The 22,083-nt window shown below is 35.2% G+C and overlaps 1 protein-coding gene across 3 annotated transcripts; it reads left to right on the plus strand.

The window, feature by feature from the left end:
- Nucleotides 1-385: 385 nt before the first annotated feature.
- On the plus strand, nucleotides 386-20,845 carry LOC103705055 (protein DGS1, mitochondrial-like). 3 transcript variants are annotated; one of them, XR_016398293.1, is made up of 14 exons: nucleotides 386-745; nucleotides 5,378-5,492; nucleotides 5,613-5,816; nucleotides 6,134-6,271; nucleotides 6,411-6,578; nucleotides 8,823-9,017; nucleotides 10,158-10,258; nucleotides 12,669-12,758; nucleotides 14,938-15,010; nucleotides 15,106-15,134; nucleotides 15,236-15,359; nucleotides 15,861-16,046; nucleotides 20,265-20,365; nucleotides 20,461-20,845. XR_016398293.1 is itself a non-coding variant. In XM_008788647.6 (14 exons), the coding sequence occupies exons 1-14, from the start codon at nucleotides 513-515 to the stop codon at nucleotides 20,579-20,581; spliced, it is 1,803 nt and encodes a 600-aa protein (XP_008786869.6). In that variant the 5' UTR covers nucleotides 386-512; the 3' UTR covers nucleotides 20,582-20,845. The 3 variants fall into 3 exon arrangements, 2 of the variants coding, with proteins under 2 accessions (XP_008786869.6, XP_088566428.2); XM_008788647.6 differs by having other exon boundaries at nucleotides 15,936-16,046; XM_088710302.2 differs by lacking the exon at nucleotides 386-745 and adding an exon at nucleotides 2,788-2,926 and having other exon boundaries at nucleotides 15,936-16,046.
- The last annotated feature ends 1,238 nt before the right edge of the window (nucleotides 20,846-22,083 follow it).

Genomic DNA, 22,083 nt, shown 5'->3' on the forward strand with positions numbered 1-22,083 from the left:
TCAAAGAAAGAATAAGGATGGCTCAAATGTGACATACCACCGAGGTGGTACCCTAGTGGGAATAGGGCATGTCTTCCATCAGAGTTATCTAGGTTTGAAATGCGTGAGCGTTAATTAAATTCGGGGACCGGATGCTTCACGCCTGGACGCTGCTGGTGAGAGCGCTACGGGTCTGCTGGCAATCAAAGTGGTGCTGGGATGACGTACTCACATGTGGGTAACCACGGATGGGGAGGGCGCGCGGAAATTTGCGATCCGAATCGAACATGCTCCAGTGGAGGACAAGGGGAGGAGGCCCAGTGTGAGGTTGCTATGCGGATGAGGTTCTCCTCACCCCTTTTCTCCCTCTCTTTCACAAAAAAAAAAAAAAAGGAAGAAAAAAAAAGTGACATTTTTCATCATGCAGCACTAATCTAATTTCAGGACGCTGAACCAGAACCTACTTATACCCGTTCCCGGCGTCCCCTCCAAGTCCGACCTTTCAGGAGCCCTAAGGCTTCGACAAGAAAGCCATGGCGTCTTCGCCCCCTGGAAACCCTAGAGACGTTCTCCCTGACTCGGAAACCCTAATACATTCCTATCCCAATCGAATCTGGCGAGCTTTCCTCAGCTACCTCCCCTCCCCTGATTCGAGCCTCCTCGCCAAGCTCTCCAATCTCTTCCCTCTTCGGTCCCGCGGCCGATCCCGGAGGCGGAAGCCAGGCCTCCCGCTTCCGCTGCACTCCGACGCCATCCAATCCTCTCTGTAAGTCGTTTCGCCTCTTCCTCGTCTTTTGTTGCTCTATATAAGCCGTCTCCAAGAACAAAATTAACGCAAGAACCGAACAAGATCTTGATCTTGGGAATTATATAGATATTTGGATTATATTTTACCTGTTGCTTTTTTCTACTAAGTGGAATATACGTTTTTTCCTTTTTCCCTTCGCAGAATGACTCAAAATTTGGACATATTAGCTATAGAATGTGCCAAATAAATGGAATTTTATTTGACTCGATCAGTACATGCCGTAATGCCTGCTGTGAATGGTTCAGTGAGACATTGGACCAATCTCAGTTGAATGGTTATAATCTGTAATGATTTTCTTGATTAGTGTTCCGTATTAGCGTTGGGAAGTTTAATATTAGATAATTTAGGCCTAATAGCTGAATTGTAGCTGGTTTAGGTAAAAGACCTTGATCTTTCTTTCTTGTTTCTTCTTTTCCTGTATCTGACTTTAACCTTTCTTGTTTAGGAAAGTTTTACACCATAATATGGATGTATCATTCTTCAGTGCAACCAGTTCTACCCTAACCTTCTCCTCCACTTTCATGCTTTCACTACCATTGCCTCATGAAAATTTGTGAAACTATCAATCACTATTCCGTGCCACATAATGTGGCACTGAATAAGGGTGAATACAATCATCAGGTTGACTAAAAACTAATCACAAATTGCTTTAAATTTATTAAGTGTAAATTTCATTGAATGGAGGAAACTTTAGCAGGAGTTGTTTGACTTTTGAGACCACAGAACATGATAATGGAAACTAGTACTAAAACTTTTGTCCATTCTGTAGTTTTATAAGAACACGGAGCAGTCAATGATTTCATCCTCACATTGGTTTGGTCGAACTTAGATCGAAGATGTTCAATTGGGAGTTGCTGTTCTAAAAGTTAGGGTTTAATACTGAGATCTTTTTAAATTCTCATTTTCACTATTTATTTTGGCTTGAAATTTGTGCTTCTTCTATGATGCAGGATTTATATTCTATCAGTATTTCCATATTTATTCAAATGATCAAAAGAGGAGGAAAACAGATTTACCCACCATCCATGGTAGAATGAATCAAAATATGTTCCTGGATTGGATTTCCAACTTTTGCTATCTTTTTGTTAGGCAAAATGGTGTTTTGCAATAATTTAAGCATTGAACATATTGATTTCTGATCAATACATCCTTAAACTATATAAAAAAGCAACTTAATTTCCCAATTCTTCAATTTAAAAAATAACCCTAACTAGATTTCGCTCTTTTCAAAAAGAAAACATGTTGGACTTCTATAGTAGAAGGGACTCCGTAAACTTCTAAAAAAGTTATTGTAGTATATCTGGCTCTAAGAACTTTCAAGGGAGGAAGAGATAGTTCTGAACAAAGAGGTGAACGTGAGATATAATGCATTAGGAAGAAAGCTAATTTTCAGTTAATTATTTTAGGTCTTTTAGAATTCAGATTTTAGTTAAAATTCTAAACCTAAAATCTTTTACAGTCATGTGCATTTCCATGTGCATTATAACCAGTCATTTAAGATGTGTAGCTCATTATCAACAAGGTATATTTTCAATTTAAATGCCCTATCATGCATTTTAGCACACTACCATAATTAGTACCATCCATTTTTACACTCACTTGATATATAAGTTAGAGATCTTTAAAAAATATGATTTTTATTTTTATTTTTATGCATTTTTAGAGGTGCAGATCAAAACCAGCATTGTGGATCTTCGATTTGGATGGTTCATAGTTGTATTGGAATTATTAGAGCTTCTACCAAATATCCTTCTTTTATTGTGTAGTCCAATTCTTCTTTTATTTCCTTTTGTTAATGCCGTATCTCCCTTCATTTTCATTTGTGGTTTATCATTCTCCTTCAGCTGATCATCTTGATCGCTTTCAACATAGAGAAAACAGCAGGCACTTTTGTATAAATAAGAGGACGATCCTTTTGAAGAAGTGGCAATATATACGGAAGGGGATGTGGGACACAGCTTTTATTATGTAGGGGTGATTGGGTTGGCCGAGCATTACCGAAGTCACATCTGTTTAGTAGTTGGGTTAGCAAATCAAGTAATTATCAGATTTGTTGGATACTTGGATCAACAAATACATAGAAGATCAGGTTTAATCAGATTGGACTCAGAGTGGAGCCAAGTTAGATACAATCCATTGGTAGGTGTACTCAGAACTTGTCATGGTTTCTTTGCCTTATCGGAAAGCCAATGTGCATTATAACTATTGGTAAATAAGAGGAAAAGATTTTGAATTGAAAACTCCAGCCACATACTAGAGATGCGATATGGAGATTATATTTGAATGTTACATGCTAATTCTGCTTTAAGCCTCTGTTAAATTATTATAGATAAAAGAACTGAAGACCTTCTTTCTGGCCAATGTCAAGAATGTGTCTTATTATCTGTTTCATCTGCTAAAATTCAGCTGCCCTTATATTGTATCCTTGTCTTTTTTTTTTTTTTTGATTTGATGATATTCAGCTGATCCTTACATTGTATTGTTTGTTATTTATATGCTAGATTTTTCCTCTTTTTTTGTGCCCTGACCTCCTGCAAGAGTTTTTCTGGCATATGTCATCTAAGCAAAGTGGAATGGAGAGAGAGAGAGAGAGAGAGAGAGAGAGAGAGAGAGAGAGAGAGAGAGAGAGAGAGAGAGGAGAGTTTATTTTCCAAGTTTTCTCTAGAAGAACCATGATTGTGATATCAGAAAGCTATTATGATCATGGGAAGAGATAAAATGTCATATTCTATGTCAGAAAAAAGTTTATATGAGGTAACGTTAGTGTGAGGACCCATGCACGCATGTATTTACTTACATCGGCTATGCACTATGTGGATCTTGGATACTTATATAGAGCCAAGGAACCTAAATAATATTTCCAGCTAGCCTTTTTGGGTGAGGTTTTGGATTGCTACAAATGGTAGTAGAATGAACCAAGCCAATGGCCTATGTGGATTGGGGAACATTGCAGAACGGGTCCTTTTGGGGCCGACCATAGGTGATTGTGTTTGCTTGTGATTAGATTTGATTGGATTTGGACCCGCTGTCCGGCGAGGATTCCAAGGCTTAAACGGGGAGAGCATGTGAGAACCCGTGCAGGCATGTGTTTAGTCCCACATAGGCTATGAACTAGGTAGATCTTTGTTACTTATACAGGGCGAAAGAACTCAAATAATACCTTCTTGGCTAGCCTTTTTGGGGGAGGTCCTAAGTTGTTATAGTTAGATTATAAGATACCATGGCGAAGCAAACCATCAAGAAACAACCTATAAGACATATTATATGGCTGACATTCTAATAGCATTTATCTCTCTAACCTTAGGATTTGGTTGCCTTTGGTGGAAAAGATAGGTAGATGCTGTGAGGGATGTTGCTAATGCAGGATTCCTTGATTTGTGCTTCAAGAGAGGGAGCTTACCCACTTACTCTATTGTTGTTAAGAAAGGGAGAATGGCTTGATCTTTCCTCATATCATGTGGTAAATGATGTTCAAAGCTGAAGATCTTGGGCAGGATTTCACAACATCATGATATTTTAAGATAAGCTTATAGGGTGTATCTCAATGTAGGTTTTTTTGATTGTAATGAGTTATTTGTAATTTGTAGGATGTATCTAACTACTACTGCCTTCTTTTTGGGATTTTCATTATTATTGTGTTAAATTCTAGGACCTTTTGTATCCCTTGTGGGTTGTAAGGCATACGCCTTCTATGTGACCAACCTTACTTGTGATCATTATAACCGCATGTGTAGACCTGACTACGGTTCTGGAACCGCCGGTTCCGGTTCCACAAAAATCTAGAACCTTAACCGTAACCGAAAATAGTCGGTTCGGTTCCGGTTCTAGAACCGCCGGTTCCGGTTCCAGTTTTAGACGGTTTCGATTCCGATTTTTCAACATAAATTATAAAATTTTGAAAAAAATAGATTGTGTAATTAATTTAGAAAAAAATTATAAATACAAATAGATTGTGTAATTAATACAAAATGATAATTTGTACCTCATTTTATTATTAACTATCAAAGTAAATTTTAATAATACAACTAGATAACATTATTAAAAAATAATAAGTTACATTAAATAAAATTGGAACTAATTTATTTTATTATAAATGAAAAAAAAGAAAAAATAAGGCTCCGGTTCCGGTTCTGTTCCATCAAACCTAGAACCTTAACCGAACCATATTTCTCAAGGTTCCGGTTTGATTAAGAACCGTGAGACACGGTTCCGGTTCCGATCCGGTTCCCCGGTTAGAACCGAACCGTGGTCAAGTCTACGCATGTGGTATTCTTCTACCATTCCACCAAAAAAGAAAAGCAAGAAAAAAGGAAAAAAAGGATATCTAACAAGATGCAGTATAAAAGTTTTTCAACTATCTAGTGGCTTATATTGCAGAACTACTATGATTACCAAACGCAATGTCAAAACTGAACATATACTACTGATATAATACACAAATGTGAAATATTTTTCCGTTTTCCCAGCTAATTTGCTGCTGAAAATTCACATAGTGCATTTAACTAAATAATGCACACTTTTTTGGTACAGCTGCATCATAGTGAAGAAGGACTACACAATGCTAACTAATTGCAAACTCCATATTTGCAGGACTGCAGCAAAAGCATCCAGAGCAATTGTTATACTAGAAGATATTATGGAACACACCCTGTGTTGTCTGCATAATATTCAGAAGAGTCTGGTATTTTGGCAGTCCCGGGCTGAGGTGATATTTATTCTCTATACTTTCTCAGTCAATATAACTAATGTATTTAATATTGCAAACCAACTCGTTCACTTTCCTGTAACTTCTGTTGGAATAATTTTAATTTCTTCTGTTTCTTAGGGAACAAGAACTCAAAAAATATACTTCATGATCTTTGAAAGAGGACCACGAGCATTTATTGATGGAACATATGAACTGATAAATAGACTTGTCACTGATGGGTCCCCAATACAGCATCTATGTTGTTCTGCATCAGATATGATATCTGAGAAGATAGCTGTCTTAACAAGCCTACAACATTACCTGGCCACCTTTCTTGCACAGGTTAGCATGATCCCAACATATTTGTTAATTTATTACCTTTGTGATGGTAGAGATACCTTTAATTCTTTCAATTTTGCTATGCTTACAGTTACGTCAATGCCAACACTTGGCTTTTCTGAATTTGTTCTTATAGGTGGTTTCTTTCAAACTCATTTGAAATATTCATTTGAAACTCATTTGAAATATTCCTTGTTTTATTTTTGTTTTCTTTGTGCCATTTGTCTAGTGCATGAATTATGAAGCCAGAGCCTTTTTCTCTTCTTGATAAATGCCATTGTTAGATATCATAAACTTGCTACCATTGGTTGTTCTTGTAGGTACATTTGGAGGTAAACAAATACAGAGAAGTGTTGACAGAGGACTCCGACAAGTCATTGCCTTCATTACTGGTTACCATCAATAGCCTCTTTTTAAAACTGGAAGCTTCAGTATGCCATCCACGTGAAATCTACAAGGTTGTATGTTCTAACTTTGTCATAATCCTTTTTTTTGTTACTAATCCCAAACACTTCAATTATATAAAATCTGAGAAAAAAGGGCATCCTGCTACTAGCTCTTGGCTCTAATTCTTAATTACCTCATCTTGGGTGCCAGAGTGGTAATTCATTCTCCACAGAAAGGGGCAGCTCATGTGCACTTCTCTTTGAAAAAATACCTGAAATAGACCCTGAAAGATCACAGTGGACTGATACCGAAATAAGGGACGCTACCAACTTGATTTATGAAAATCTTCAAAAAATGGATTCATATTTATCTTTCATTGTAAGTGGACATCTCTTTTACATTTTTACATAGTTGCCTTCTTTAGTAAGATATATGTAGGTTGATAACTAGATTAATGTTGAAACTGTAAGAACTGCAACTCTTTCTTTTTCTGCTCTTCCTTTTCTACGAAGTTAGAGGACCAGCTATACTAAGTTGGCTGCTTAATATTTATGCACACAACATAGTGTTTTATAATATATCATGTGCTAGGATGTAAAAAAAGGACATTTGGTATATAAACCGATTTTTCCTAAAGAATTTTTTGGATGCTAGGTTATGAATTGACAAATTGGATTAATTAGATAACATATTGAATTGACAAAGTAAACACTGTACATGACTGGCGATGTGTTTGGAGTTTTGGTGTTTTGATTTTTCCCTATCAGAGTGTTTCTTTATTTAAATTGTTAAATCAATAAAATGGGCGTCTTAGTGCACAAAGTACCCTGTGGGGTATGGGGAAGGTCACATGTGCGCAACCTTGTACCTACATGCAGGGAGGTTGTTTCCATGTTTTGAACCCATGTCACCCAGGTCACAATGGAGCAACTTTATTGTTGAGCCAAGGCCCGCCATGGCACCATCAATAAGGTGGCCTAGTGCACGAGGTTCCTGCTACTATGCTGTCTAGGGAGGATCAGTTGTACGTAGCTTTACCCCTACTTGCGGAAAGGCTATTTACATGTTTCAAACTTGCGATACACATGTAAAAATGGAGCAACCTTACTATTGTTAAATCAACAACCACCAAAAAAGATGTTAAATCAACAACTTTTGGTTAATGCACTCTGATTTCTTTCCCTAAAAAGTTATAGTGAGAGAGTGTGGGTTAGAGTATCTAGAGGTTGTATTTAGTAAAGAAGGGAGTGTCTTTAGTAAGAAGGGAGTATCTCGCCCTTGTTTCTTGGGTGCCCCCACCCCTTGGCCATCTCAAGATAAACTTTGACGGCAGTATGTTGATGGATAGGATGTCCGGAGGTGTGGGATTTGTGATCGAGACCATCTTGGCAGGCTGGTTGCAGCCGGGGGATGCCGTACGACCGGACTTACTGCAGTTGGGACAGAGCTATGGGCAGCTTGGGAGGGTATCTCCTACGCGAGGCGGGCTCTTGGTGCCGAGCGGGTGTACCTCGAGGGGGACTCATCGATGGTGATCGATTGGATTCTGGGTGCGGATAGGTATGGAGATGGTCACCCTCTTATTCGTGAGACTCGCAGGCTGGTTATGGAGTCAGTTCCAGATGGCACATGTGTTCCGGAAGGCGAACAGGGCAGCAGACTGGGTCGCCTCCTTTATTACGCGACATTCCGGAGAGATATTTTGGACGTCCATAGTAGATTTACCGCTATCATTGTACTTTTTACTTTCTTCTGACTTGGCAGGATGTACTCACGTTAGAGCTATATAAATTGCGTTTTCACCAAAAAAAATAAAATAAAATAGAGGCTAGCCTAATAGCTCTATGTGCTTCCACTTTAGAATATTTCATTCATCTTGTGTTTCTCTTCTTATAATGTTGTCTAAGTTCATGAGAATTGCATTTGTGTCAAAGATTGGTGGTTTGTTATGCATATAATATAGAAACATATAGAATTATTGGACTGCTTCAAAGTGACCATTTCAATGAGGTGGAGACAGACTTGGAAGTATCCATTATAAATATAAATAAAATGGACCAGTATCAATCTTTTCTCTCTGGACAACATGAGGCTCAGAATTGCAATAATGAAGGCAATATAAATGTTTGTGCTTCATCTGTAACATCCAATCATATTATTTCTGTGATGAGACTTCTGCTTCATCAATATTTAATGTATCCTTATAGAATTAAATAGACAAGTATCAATCCTTTTTCTCTAGACTTAACATGAGGCTTAGAACTGCAAAAAATGTAGGTAATATAAATGTTTGTGAATCATCTGTAGCATCCAATCATATTGTTTGTGCAAGGAGCCTTCTGCTACATCAATATTTAATGTATCCTGACTTTTCTATGCCAAATTTTGGCTCCACAAGAGATTACTATCTTCTGCTTTGCTATTGTGGTTTCTCATATTGTTTTTTAAATAATAGAGAGTTGAACATGAATAAGATGTAAATTATTAAATGATTTCCAATGACATCATTCATACTTCACTATGATTGCTTGGGTATTTTATACTATTTTGGATTTTTGTTAAGCTGTCTCCAAGCTCTGATAAAATTTTTCTTAGCTGAGAAATTTCTACTGTTCATTTTAGCTTTCCAGCTGTCAAAAACCAAGGAGAATGACCTTATACTGGTTGCATTATACCTGTGGAGCAATTGGCCTCTCAGTATGCTCAATTTGGCTTTTGCATCACAGTAGTTTGATGAGAAGCTCTGACATTGACAACTGGATCCGTGAAGCAAAAGAATCAACAGCTGGATTTTGGAAAGATCATGTGGAACAACCAGTAAGATTTCCATGCTTAGGTGCTTATTAATAGAAGTATTTTATTTCTTTTGAACAACTGTTAGTATTTGATGCTGACGGGATCTTGTGTGGTATTAAGAATCTTTCGTAACTTCTATTCTTGAAAATAAATTCTGCTAATAGATATCCTGAACAGAATGAATTATGCATCACTGGTATATTAGTACTTTCAGACATAACATCCTGGTGTGCACTAGATGATTTTGTTCATGCCTAAAATTTGTTTCCTCTTGAGATTGATCTTTATTTTCTTGATAAATGGTAAAGTAAGTATTTTAATTAGGTATAGAACTTATTAAAAAAATTGGATGTCGATTATTGTGACTGAAGCAGGAAATCATATACTTTCCAAGATTATTTACAAGTATTTATCTGATGTTCTGAACCATGAAGATTGTGAGTCTGTTGGCATGTCTGTGGTATTGACATGTGTATAAATTTGGTACGAGCCTGTATATGTATGTGCAGATGCATGTATGGTTATGGCTGTTTAAGGTATGCATATATAATGTTTGTGCAATTATGTGTATATAGGATTGTCAGATCCAGTATTCATCCCTACAATTTTTCTTGAGTGAAAATCGATAATGAAGTTTCCTGAGACTTCACTGACAACTGCAATTTCTCTTAATGCCATAAAGAGTTCAGATGAGCATGGGCTTTGTACATGCTATGATATCAAAATAATGAAAAGAAGTCACTTTACCATTTAAACCATGGATTGGTCCTCTTGGAAATCTTTTTTTTTTTTTTTCAATCTACTTTTGTTGTCTAAAGTATCTTGAAGTCATCTAGACCTTCCTCGTATAGTTGGACCTCATGTAACTGTGGGTTTCAAAGAGCACAAATTCATTGTCTCTTCCCTAGGGAGTTCTATCATTTGCCATCACGTTGATCTAGTACATAACTCATTATTTTTTCCACTTTCTGTGGAAGAAGCCTTACCCTGAATGGTGTGCTTTCATATAGTGCCATTCTCTTCCCTCACCATTTTGACTGTATTCCATTTCATATTAGAACTTTGTTTCTCCATTGAATTTCCTTGATATTGCACATGTGAAATGGGTTTTTTGCATAATTGATGGTGAAATTTTGATCATATTCTAACCTGAATCCACAGCTTATTTCCATCAGAGATGAGCTTTTCGAGACATTCAGGAGGAGACATAAAGGTGTGATGGAAGTTGACGAGGTGAAGTTGACTGAAGATTCCCTGCACAGGTAAGCCTCAGTATTACCATGTTTTAACTCAGTCCATGGGTCTAATGAGAACCATGATGTTTGAAGTTTGCTCCACTTACCTGCCAAGATGCAAAGGATGAAACACATGTATGTGTTGTGAGAAAGCACATTTTGGAGATTATGGGACTTTATGTAGATAAGAACATAAAAATAATATGCCGGCTCACTTCATGAAAGATTGGAAAATTATGACAAGAAAAAATAAAGTGATAACAGTTTATTTTTCTTTTTGGTGGCTTTTCAGATCTGCACTTAATGTGTTTTTTTAGTGATAAAAACTAAATTTACAGAATGATGAGAAAATGTAAAGAAAAAAGATCCTATTCATATCATGTTCTTCATATCATCATCTAAAAGTCTCAAATTTATAGTTGATTTTAGTAGAGTACATACATGTCAGTGTGTAGCATGTAAGTTGTTAAATTTTTATCATATTGTGCTCTTAATGTTAGAGGCATGCTTATCATTGAATTTTCACACCCTTGTACCCTGTATACATTTTTAAGCTTTCACATTAATGAATTGAACAATAATAGAGAGAAAGTGTCAAGTAAGTTGTTAGAGTCTTTTTGTTGAGGGTCTTTACGAAAAAATGATCTGCTGTTAGATTCATATCATCAAAAAGAGTTACTCTTCTTCCTTCTCGTAAAATTGATAAAAATGAATTTAATGTGAAAGAAAATGCATTAAATTTAAGCTATTTTTTACACAGAAATTTTCAAGGTTTCAAAAGAAAGAGATAAAGAATAATAAGAAAAGGATAGAAATGATTTGAGAGGAACAATAACCCAACATAACGTAAATATAGCTTCTTCTTTGTCAAATAAAAATGGATAATATTAATAGGAACTAAGTAACAGGAGAATCATTTATTGTGAAGAATTTTAATTGAGCTAAACCAAATGAGTAGGAATGTGAAACAAAAATAGTAAACATATTATTTATAGCATCTATGACAGGATAAACAATTAAAATTTGTTGCATATATGATGATACTAATGAAATTATGAGGACCTCATTTTTAACATGAACTTTCTGATATACAGTAAAATTAATCTACTTTTATTTATTTGAGGTATTCAACTTATTGAGGAAAGAAAAGATATGCGTGGAAATTTAAGTAAGACTCAATGAATTTGTATGTAAAAACAATGTAAGTTATTATATTCACAGTCAATAAGGGTGAATATAAACTGTAAATGGATATAAGAAAATATACATATCACGAACAAGGAAGAAAAGATATTAAGACACTGAAAACGGGTATTTCTTGTTAACAATAATTTAGTTAAAGAACTGAAAACAAAAGAAGATTTTTTATCTGTTGCATGCTTTTGATGCACCAGTAAAATATGAACACTAGATGATCTGAAGATACAAATTTAGTGTGAGAGGTGAATCGACCAAAAGAATCCACTAATTGATGCGCACATGTATACATGCTTGTATGCATGGTGCACCTATACATATGTGCGTGAGAGGGGGAAGGCATATGCTTGTTCTTAGACCTACGTGTAGTGCTGCTTTAATGAAACTCAGGATTACCTAACGAAAACTAATGGAAATTTATGGGGGTAGAATCCTTTTAAAATTCGCAACTATCATTTTTGAAGTAGACTAGAATCAGTAACTTTTGTCAGTTTATGCCAAATTTAAAAATACACTAGATCTTCCATTTGGTTTTTGGTATCATCTAAAAAGGCTGTTGATGCTGATACTCACTATTTTTTATCTCTTTTTCTCCCGAGATGTATATAATTGCATTTGATTATCTTTGACTAAACAACATTTACCAATAAAAATGAAATTTATACATGTTCTTCTGACATTATATCAATGATCATAGAGGCGGTTAGAAACATATAGTTGACAACATTTTCACCTACAGTTTGGTAAAGAGTCTTGGAGGTGCATCAGACAGACTAGCTGAGGTTCCTTATAATTTTATTTCTGTGTTTTACACTTTGTTTTGAAAGAAAAGTATCCAATGGAATTTTCGAAAAGAAGTGTGCATCCATAATAGCAAGCCCTGCATCCTCTTAGCTGATCATTATCAAAAATCATGGAAGAAAGCAACGATTCACTTCACTGTTAATATTACCGCAACCTTCAGTTATAGAGTTGAAATCTTGGATCCTCGATTACCAATGCATTTTGGAAATGAAGCTAATAGTTATAGGCAACTACACCATTTTCCTAGTTTGTTGCTTTATGGTTTACTTGCTACCTTTGGAATATGGATGAATTTAGGGTCATTGTAGCTGGATATCTTTTGACTCGATTTGATGTTAGAGCTGGAAATGCTATATTTTCTACTTGCAGTAAATGCACATCTAATTTCTTTTCAAATTTGTGTTTTATTCTCACTTCAATTATTTATCCCTGGTAGGATGTTGTTGGCATTCTGTGAGCAAACAAAAGGTCAAAAGCTACCAGAGAATATACCGGATCAGGAAATGCTGGAAATAGTCATGGCAAGGTGACAAATTTCTTTTAAGATTTTAACAAATAGCTGCCAAGTGCAATTTATCAAGGAACTGACTCTCTCGCCAAAACAATTATCTATCTTAAACTTTCTTTTATGGATTTGCTTTTCTGTTTCTCCGATGTTTCACTTTATTGTCCCTTTAAACATCTCTCTTGTGATCAAGAATATGATATTAGTTTGTTTAATATGCTATGCTCCTGCACTTAACATATGATTATTTTGTTGCCTATTGCTACCATAACATATAACTATTTTAAAATATTTTTCATTCTCAATTGTTCATATCAACATAGTATTTTATTTGTTTATTTGTATATCAGTCTGAGTCTCTCCTTCATGCCAAATTCAACAAGATCTGAGTTTGACTTCTATTCCTATATTATTCTTGATACATTCGATCTGCTGAGCATAGACCAGGATGACTCCATTCTTGTCCATTTTTTTTTCTTCCTGCCTATAACACTGTTTGATAAGCATACCACAAAGTTTTTTACATCTGAAGTGTAAATTAAGGCATAAGCCTTCAAGGCAGCAACTATCATGGTCTGGATGCTGAGCCCAGTAAAAATCAACCAAAAGTTCAGAAGAATGTAGATGTAAAAATCGTGTAAACACTTTCAAGTAAATCACACTTCAAACATGATTTGATTTTTTGTCTCCATGGAGAATGCCCTTATTCACTTAAATACTGAATTTTTACTAAACCAAGCATATTTCCAGGTAACTATCTTATTAACTCTATTTGGAAACCCTTATGGCCTAGAGGTTAAACCACTGTAAGAAACTCAATGACCCGGACAAACCCGTTTAGTCATTGGGGTCACTGCTTAACAGTTCAAGCGTGGGTCAACTGCAGGTCACTCCATTAACCCACGGCATTAGAAACAAAAAAATGAACAAATACTCATAAACAGAGAAAATATTAAAAATTTAAAAAAGGAAAATAGTGAAAAACATGAAAAATTTGCAATAATAATTCGATCATTGAGTTTTTAGCAAAAAGATTGTAAGAAAATTTTTATATAATTAAGAAAATATATGAAACTATTAATATTTTTAATTATTTTAATAGGAAACTCTTAAATATGTATAAAATAATAAATGAATATTTTCATTTGTTGTCAAAGAGAAAGTATTTTATTTTTATGGTTATTGGAATATCACAACTTATTAAAATTATTTCATCACTATTTTGATTCTCATTTCTATCGCTGCTTTTCCTGATTATTTTTTGGCCTATGACCTGGTCGGGTGGAGACGGAGTTGACCTGCTCCTAGGTCAAGTGGTTTAATTGTTTGACTGAACAGGTTGAATGGGGTTTTTGGAATCCTGGGTCCCTGAGTGACCCGGGGGCTCATAGGTGATGGGACAGGAAGGTGGACCCAATTTATGACAGTATTTCTTGTTGCATAAATCACTCAGCTATATTGTTTGGTCAAAGAAGTATTGGCAAGCATCATTACATCTTAGGTACATTATCAATATCGGTATAATAAATTAACTTTTAGGTAGCCTGCATCCTTTGATTTCCCAAAGGATGTTTCTTAGCTTGGAGGCATGAACTATATTTAGCCTTGCAGGATGTCTTTATCGCTTACAATGATGTGGAATATACTGCATAAATTATGAATGATGTATTCAGGATGCATCATCAATGGTGTTGTGACTGTGAGATTTATCTTGGTGCATGAACAATTGTCCCCCCCCCCTCTCTCTCATCAAGTGTTAGTTGTTATGCCTTGAATGATTTATCGATATTGGTGAAATAAGTACTCAGTTAATAGCATGCCTTGCCAACTGCCCAAAGGATGTCCCTGAACCTTGAGGCAAGAACATGGATCATAATTAGAATTAGACTAGTAGTAGATGATTTTTCATCGCTCCATATAAGGCACATAATATAGTAGTTGTTTGAGAGACCACAAGTTCAGATTCTTTGCATCACCTCATCAGCAAACAATCAAACGAAACATGCTTCTTTCTATCGAGGGCAACTGGACGTTCTCAATAAGTGACAGTTTAACCGCTAAATGGAAGTTATCGTTCAGTTTGACTTCTACTAATTTTATCACTTAAGGCCAAATTGTCAAGTACTTTCTTGTTCGAGTTGTTGATAATGTACCATAATTATTTGCATTCAGATTCATTTTGTAAATGCCTTTAGGACAGATATGAGAAGGAGGTGATGCATCCACTCCAAAATCTTCTTAGTGGAGAGCTTGCTCGTGCTATGCTTATTCAGGTTTTTCCTTTTTTTTGTTTTTAGTTTTGCTAAAATTTAATTATCTTTTACAATTGGTTATCATGCTATTGCTTATGGACTGTGTGGATTTGCAGATTCAAAAACTGAAACTGGATCTTGAGACGTGAGTTGAGTTATTCCAGTTGTTTGAGAATCATGTGATTATGAATGGTTGAAATTTACTTCTGATTCTGCACAGGACTGAATGCTATTGCTGTTTAACAGGGCAATGCTTGAATTAGATCAGATTCTCAAGGCAAATGAAATCAATTTTGCAGTTCTTGCAGCTCTACCAGCATTTTTCATTTCTATTCTTCTGATCATGTTAGTGCGGGCATGGGTTCGGCAAGTGAGCATATGATGTTATTACATCTTTAAAATCTCAAATTGCTTACCGTCTCAATTAAATTCTGTTCCGGAACATTATTGTCTCTGAAATTTCTTTGGCACCTTTTGGGTGTCAATAACATTCTCGATATAATTTAGTTCACCGTTTTAGTCTTGGTCGACATAACATTTGATAGGCACTCTGTGAACATTGTTGTCCGCATCCATTCTGTACTTTTCATTTTCACAATTGTCATCATCACTTCGGCTTGCTGATTTCATTATGGGATCTTGCGATGTCTAAAACTTGTTAGTGGACACTTTTTGAATCATCCTCATGGAAGGTTTTTCCTTTTCTTTCTGGTAGGTAAATTTCTTATTGTCTTGTGCATCTTCATTCAGATTTCAGAATATAATGTGTCTGCACATATTTAGCTGAGAATATTGTTATTGAATTCTGTATAGAATTTGTTTCCACATTTCCCTTTTGAGCTAACCTTGCAGAAAATTTTTTCCGTTATAGGCTCAACAAAATACACCATTGTTAATCTTTGTTGTGCAACATGCGGTCTAATTACTAAAAGTTGGAATAAACCAGGACAAAAGTGCAGAAGGCAGAGGAAGGATTGCTCGCCGTCAAAGAAGGCTTTTAGTGGTTGAAGTTGAGAAAAGACTCATGCAGTTTCAAACTTTCGTGGATCAAGGAATGGTAAAGTTTGAATGACTTACTCATTAATTAGCATATTTAATTTGTTAACGATCATATATAAGCAGCCCTTTTTGAATTTTTTTTTTTTTTTTTTTTTTTGTGGGTTGGGGGGGGGATCTAACTGAGCTAATTTGACCAAAAAATATCATTGCGATACATCCAATAAAATACAAGTTTTCAGCATTCCTCACTATATCTCTGCCACTTTAGCAATATAAATATGATAAAGGACTAGAAGTACAGGAATTTTGTAAAACATATTACTAAGCCCAAGAAAGGTTTGCTCATAGTATTCAAAAATGACTTCGATGCAACATGGCTAGCAATATTTGTTTTTGCTAAATTATGGAAGTGTGAATTACAATTTAGATACTTACGGAGTTCAATTATTGAGGTTGACAGAGTTGGAATTTGGAATTCTTATGGTCACTTTTTAAGATCGGCAAATATGTAGAAGAATGCACACCTTAATAATACTATTTTCTAAATATTCAATGCTACAATTTAAGATATTAACATAGATGTAATCTTATGAATTTTCTTTTTAATGTAGCCCTGCATCTGAATTTTATTTCTCTTGTTGAATTAAACATTTGGATGTGTCCAAATTGGACTCTCGTTCCCAAATCAATGCAACACTGCTTGCAAGTAGAACTTCCATGTGACTTAGATTTCCTTGCAAAATATATAAATTTTGGTTTAGTCTATAAGTCTAACTAAATTTATCATGACCCTAGTAACAATATTCTTGATGTTATTGAAAATTTCTCGACTTATCTCAGTTTTTTCCTTGGCTGAATGGTTCTTTCATTTTTTTCTCCACAATCAAATATGAAGTAAATTAGCTGTTCCTGAATTATAATGTTTTACAATTTGTTCCTGACTAATTTGAAGAAATTTTAGTATCTTACAAAAAATGATACTATATATTTTTGGTGGTGTTGTTTTTCCCTTATGTTTGTTTTTCTTGCCTTTTCCTTGAAGTCCTGATCTTTATCGCTAGCTGACTTGTTTAAAAACCAGATCAACACTTTTGACTATGATTGTGATTGATGAAATAGCAAGTCTTAGAAACTTGTCCTAGTCATATCCCCCCTTAAATGATGTTTCTAACTTGTCAAGTTAAAGCAATTTATTTCAATTTGCTTTGATTTGCCAACTAAAACAGGTTTTTCAATGCTAATTATTTTGGTAATTTCTCATGCTAGTTTTGGTAAACAGTCTTTCATTACTAAATCGAGGTAATAACTTTTCTAGTTATGTGCAGCTATTACTTTCACATCTAGATTTGTTGTTAGACTACCTTGTTATTTGAAAGCTCTTAAACTATAGCCATAAACATCCAGCTCATCCCACCTATTTGGGTTTGGTTTTATAGATGCTCATTCGCCAAGCATTCCTATGTAGGATGACCTCTACTTTTATTTCAAACAATTGCATATCTTTTCTCGCAATCTCCATCCTTGTTATCTTAGGTTTTCCCCTTCTTTTCTTGCATCCTTTAGCATAACTTAAGGTACCTATCCTTATTGAAACCCTCTGACATTTTCTTCGTACATGCCCATATCATCTAAATTGATTTTTTGTTGTGCAACTCCCAGATCTCCTTTAATATAATTAGTTCTTAATCATTCCTTTCTAATGTTACCATAAATCCATCTTAACATTCTTAGTTTTGCTACCTTCAACTTTTCTCCGAACCCTCTTTATTGCTAACTTTCTAAGCCATAAAACTGCAGATCGTATTGTTATTCTATAAAATTTTCCTTTAAGTTGTCCGGGTATGTGTTGATCACGTTATATGCTAGAGGCATCTCTCCATGTCATCCAACTAGCTCTAATTCTGTTCTATATATTTTCATCTATCTATCCATTACTAGATCGATCACTTTGTGGTATCTCTTGTCCATAATCTTAATTGGGACTTTATTTTTATTTCTATTCATTGAAATTGCATTTCTTATTACTTATCTTCGTTCCATTGATTTTTAAGCCCTTATCATCCAAAGCTTTCTTCCATAAATCTATTTTTGTATTTAATCTAGTTTTTTCTTCATCAACCAACAGTATATTGTTTGCAAATAACATATATAGTTATATACTATGGTACTTCTCAAGTATTCGCAATAAGTTTATTTTATTATTGATGTGAAAAAGTATGAGCTTATTGATCCTTTGTGCAAACCTATTGTGACTAGAAATACACTTATACTATAACTCCTAACATTTGTTAGTTCCCAAACATACATGCCCACAATGATTTGAATGCACTATTTATGTAATCCTTCTTAAAGCCCACCAAATTATCTTTCTTGGTACCCTATCATGAGCTTTCTCCAAGTCAATAAAGGTGGCCATACATACTTTTTTTATTTTCCTCGGTATTCTTCTACCCATGATTCACCGTATCGGCCCAAATCGGGTGGTACTAGGCGTACCGTACCAACCGGTCCAGTACCAGTACCCGATACAGGAGGCATACCAAGTCGGTACGCTGAAAAGATTCCGTACTGTATCGACACAGTGCTAGTGGGTTACTGGTACGGGGTCTTGTACCGAGATAGTGAACCTTATTTTTATCAATTGCTTAGGTAAGAAGATCACTTCCACTGTTGACCTTTTAGGCATTAATCCAAGTTGGTTCGATGAAATTGTCATTATTTTTTTTAATATTTATTTAACGTCCATTCCTCATAACTTTAGAGTGACTAAGAAGTTAATTCCCTGAAAATTAGAAATCAAATTTGGAATCAATTCATAGTTTGACGTACCTTTTACAATTCTTTGTGAACCTAACGTCAACCCTTCACCTTTCTCACTTGGGCTTCTAACTTCTTAATGTTTTTCTATATTAGAGGATTTAGCTAGTAATTCCATTCATTAAATCAGATTAAGAAAAGATATCTTATTCAATATGCTAGTCTCCATCTAGATTGTAGATATTCTTGTCATTATCCATGTAAAAGAAGAAATATTGTTCTTTGATTTTTGCATTCTCTTTAAAAAGGATTGGACTATGAGTCTTTGAATTCAAATGCTGTCTTAAGCGATAATTGAGATCGAGCATTGAACTTAAACATTGTTATTATTCATTAAAAAGCTCATAATTTCTAACAATTGAACTAGCTTTGAAATTAGAATTTGAGTTTTATTATATGTTTTTTAATTATTCTGCACTTAAAAAATATATTTTTATATTTGATTTATACCACCTATTCTAAACATACATGATCTATCTGGGTCAGCATGTTGACTTGTTGAAATCAAATTATTAGGAATGGATGTCAATTTTGAACCGCAAGTTTTCAAACCTCAAGTACAATAAAGATGTGGTATAAGCTTGGTCCAGAAACTTGTGGCAAGCATGTAATAAGAGGTTGTAGAATTTTAAATGGTATCATAGCATATCCAATGGAATTATCTGCTTGACAAGTTTTCAAAGGCATTATGTCATTTGGGAGAATAGGATTGCGTTTTTGTGATGTCTAAGAAGACAAATGACAGGTTATAGAAATGCTTGTGATTTGCAGGAGACAAAAGGTAAGCATGTTCGTATTTACTTACTGAGAGTATATTTAGTATCTTTTCTGATAAATCTATATACAATAAGTTATAACTTCCCGTCTGTTGGACATTGATCAAAGCAAAAAGATTCCCTTCTTCAGAACAACTAGGGAGGCTTTCATTTGCAGCTCCATCAACAAAATGTTGCCTATCATGCAGTACTGCTGTTAAGCATCACGCCATCATCGGTTTGTTCAATCTTTTCAATTATTTCTTGAGCCTAGGCAATCTTTGCCAAAAAGCCCCTTCTCTAGCATTGGTATTAGTCTTGTAGATGAGTAAACATGCTGTACACATGAGAACTAATTGAATTGAGAACTTAGGCTAGCTATTTCTATAGAGGTTTTAAGATATCAGAAACCGGGTTGCTTCACCTCACCATGATCAACACTTCAGAAGATTATATTTTCTTTCAGCGGACGGACATCTATTTTGCAATTTGCTTACACATTGAACCCATTGAGCTTTCTTTCATGTGATTGACAACCAAACAGTCTCACATTAAAAAAGTTCGTTTATAGCTTATGGAAGGTATTGTATGGCTTACAATTTTGAGACAATGCCTTTGAATGGAATATGTGCATCAGAGTGAGCTGAACTTAAGTGCTGATTGAAACATGCTTCATGAAGGTTGTCCCTTTCTTTGTCATGTAGGAGGATGATGCTCAATGCATGTTTGGATTGGTATTGTATAGCCTTGATCGTCTGTACAAGACTGTGGAAGGGCATGCAAAGGAAACAGGCGAGTGGCTAAGGTTAGTGGCTTCGTTCCTAAGTTTCTTTTTTGAAGATTTGCAAAATCTAGAACAAAGTTTACTGAAGTAGAGTCCATTTGATTTTTCTGGTGCAGCCTGAGACAGGATATTGTTGACATTGGGAAGCCCGGTTTGAAAACTGCATACAAGCTTGCTATAACATCGCGAATGGAGAGGATGTATGAATGCTTGCTTCCTTCCTCAAAACGCAAGTAAATCGTTCCTTTGTTTTGTTGGTCATCTTCCAGGATGTTTTATATTTTGAAGATCATTTCTTTCCCCATCTTTTCGTTTCCTTTTTTTTTTCCTTTTCTTTGTTTTTCTTTTATTTTTTAACTCATTAAAAAGCTTCAATTAGGAGAAACTATCATTAAGCACATGAGTTGCATGCAGTTCTATGCATGAATTTTGTATTTCTCATTGATAGGAATTTGCTTGAGGAAAAAAAAAGGTAATCTTAATTAATGGGATTTCATCAAATACTTATTTCAATTGAATTGGCCATGCTTGCATGACAAGGTCTTATTTACATCAAATATTTCTTAGCTTGAGTTCGCTACCTGCATCCTTTTGTGAATGTATCCCTGTCGTCCAGCAAAAATTCCTGCCCCAGTCCAATCTCGTGCTCTATAAAAAACATTTTGTGGCAGTAAAAAACTTGCTGCTAAGCAGAAAATATTATACACGCCAAGTATTTGTCAGATGAAAGTATCATAGCCCGCCAATTGTTTATTTGAACTTGAACTTAACATAAAGGAGGAATGCTAATTGAGGTTAGAGAGAGTTAACATTGATGAACTAAACAGTGTTTGAGGCATTGAGAAACTGTACCCGTACTAAGGGATGACTAGCCTGTGATCATGTGGGTTTTATTTTATTGTCATGATCTAAGTAATGAAATTTTGTTGGCCATGGTTTTGCATAGAAATGCATGTATGACAAAACCATGACCATCCTCCTGGTGGCAGAAAGGAAAGGTGCATCTCCTGCTAAATGTTCTCCTGAAGGCTCAATGAAGTTCAACATCAAAGTGTCATGCTCTTACAGCTATAAACCTCAATAAATAGCAAAAAAATGACTATTTAATGACACAACAGGGCAGTTGAATGCCTGCCACAAACCATGACTCGGAATGTAGACAGTTGAAACCCCAAAAAAGGATAATCCACTTATAAGAACATTCATCAACTCTGACTGGATTTCAAGGACCAGATAGATAAAACCGGCATTAAGAAAATCTTCATACTGCTTAGGCTGCAGGAGTCCAACAACCTGTGCCCCAAGCCTAGCATCATCACCTTTATTTATAAATACAAGCAACATTACCAATGCATTCTTTGTAAGCTAATTCCCTTGTCTCCGTAACAAATAGATGGGCTATACATAAACATCAAATTTTCCCTCCTCTACCAAATGTCTAGTTTTTCAATCTTCTAAGCTTCCTCTTTTAAGCAATAAGAACACAAGCAGCTGAAGCAGTTGTTCCAATTCAGTAGCACCCCTCTATCCATAGTCATACTGTTGCGGTGAACATCTATAAATTTTCAGTCACATTTTCATTAATTATATTTCTAATTCTAAAGGCTTGTTGATTTTGGAAGCATGAAAAGATTGCAAACTCAAAAGCGCAGCCAGAACAAACAAGGCACACTATTAGAAATGCCTAATCATTATCTAAACAGCTTAGCATGACCATGAGTATGAAACAATCAACTTCA

This window comes from Phoenix dactylifera, chromosome 14 (assembly GCF_051530095.1).
Source record: "Phoenix dactylifera cultivar Ajwa chromosome 14, Ajwa_hap1_PhDact_Kaust_v1.1, whole genome shotgun sequence".
Taxonomy (NCBI): Eukaryota; Viridiplantae; Streptophyta; class Magnoliopsida; order Arecales; family Arecaceae; genus Phoenix; species Phoenix dactylifera.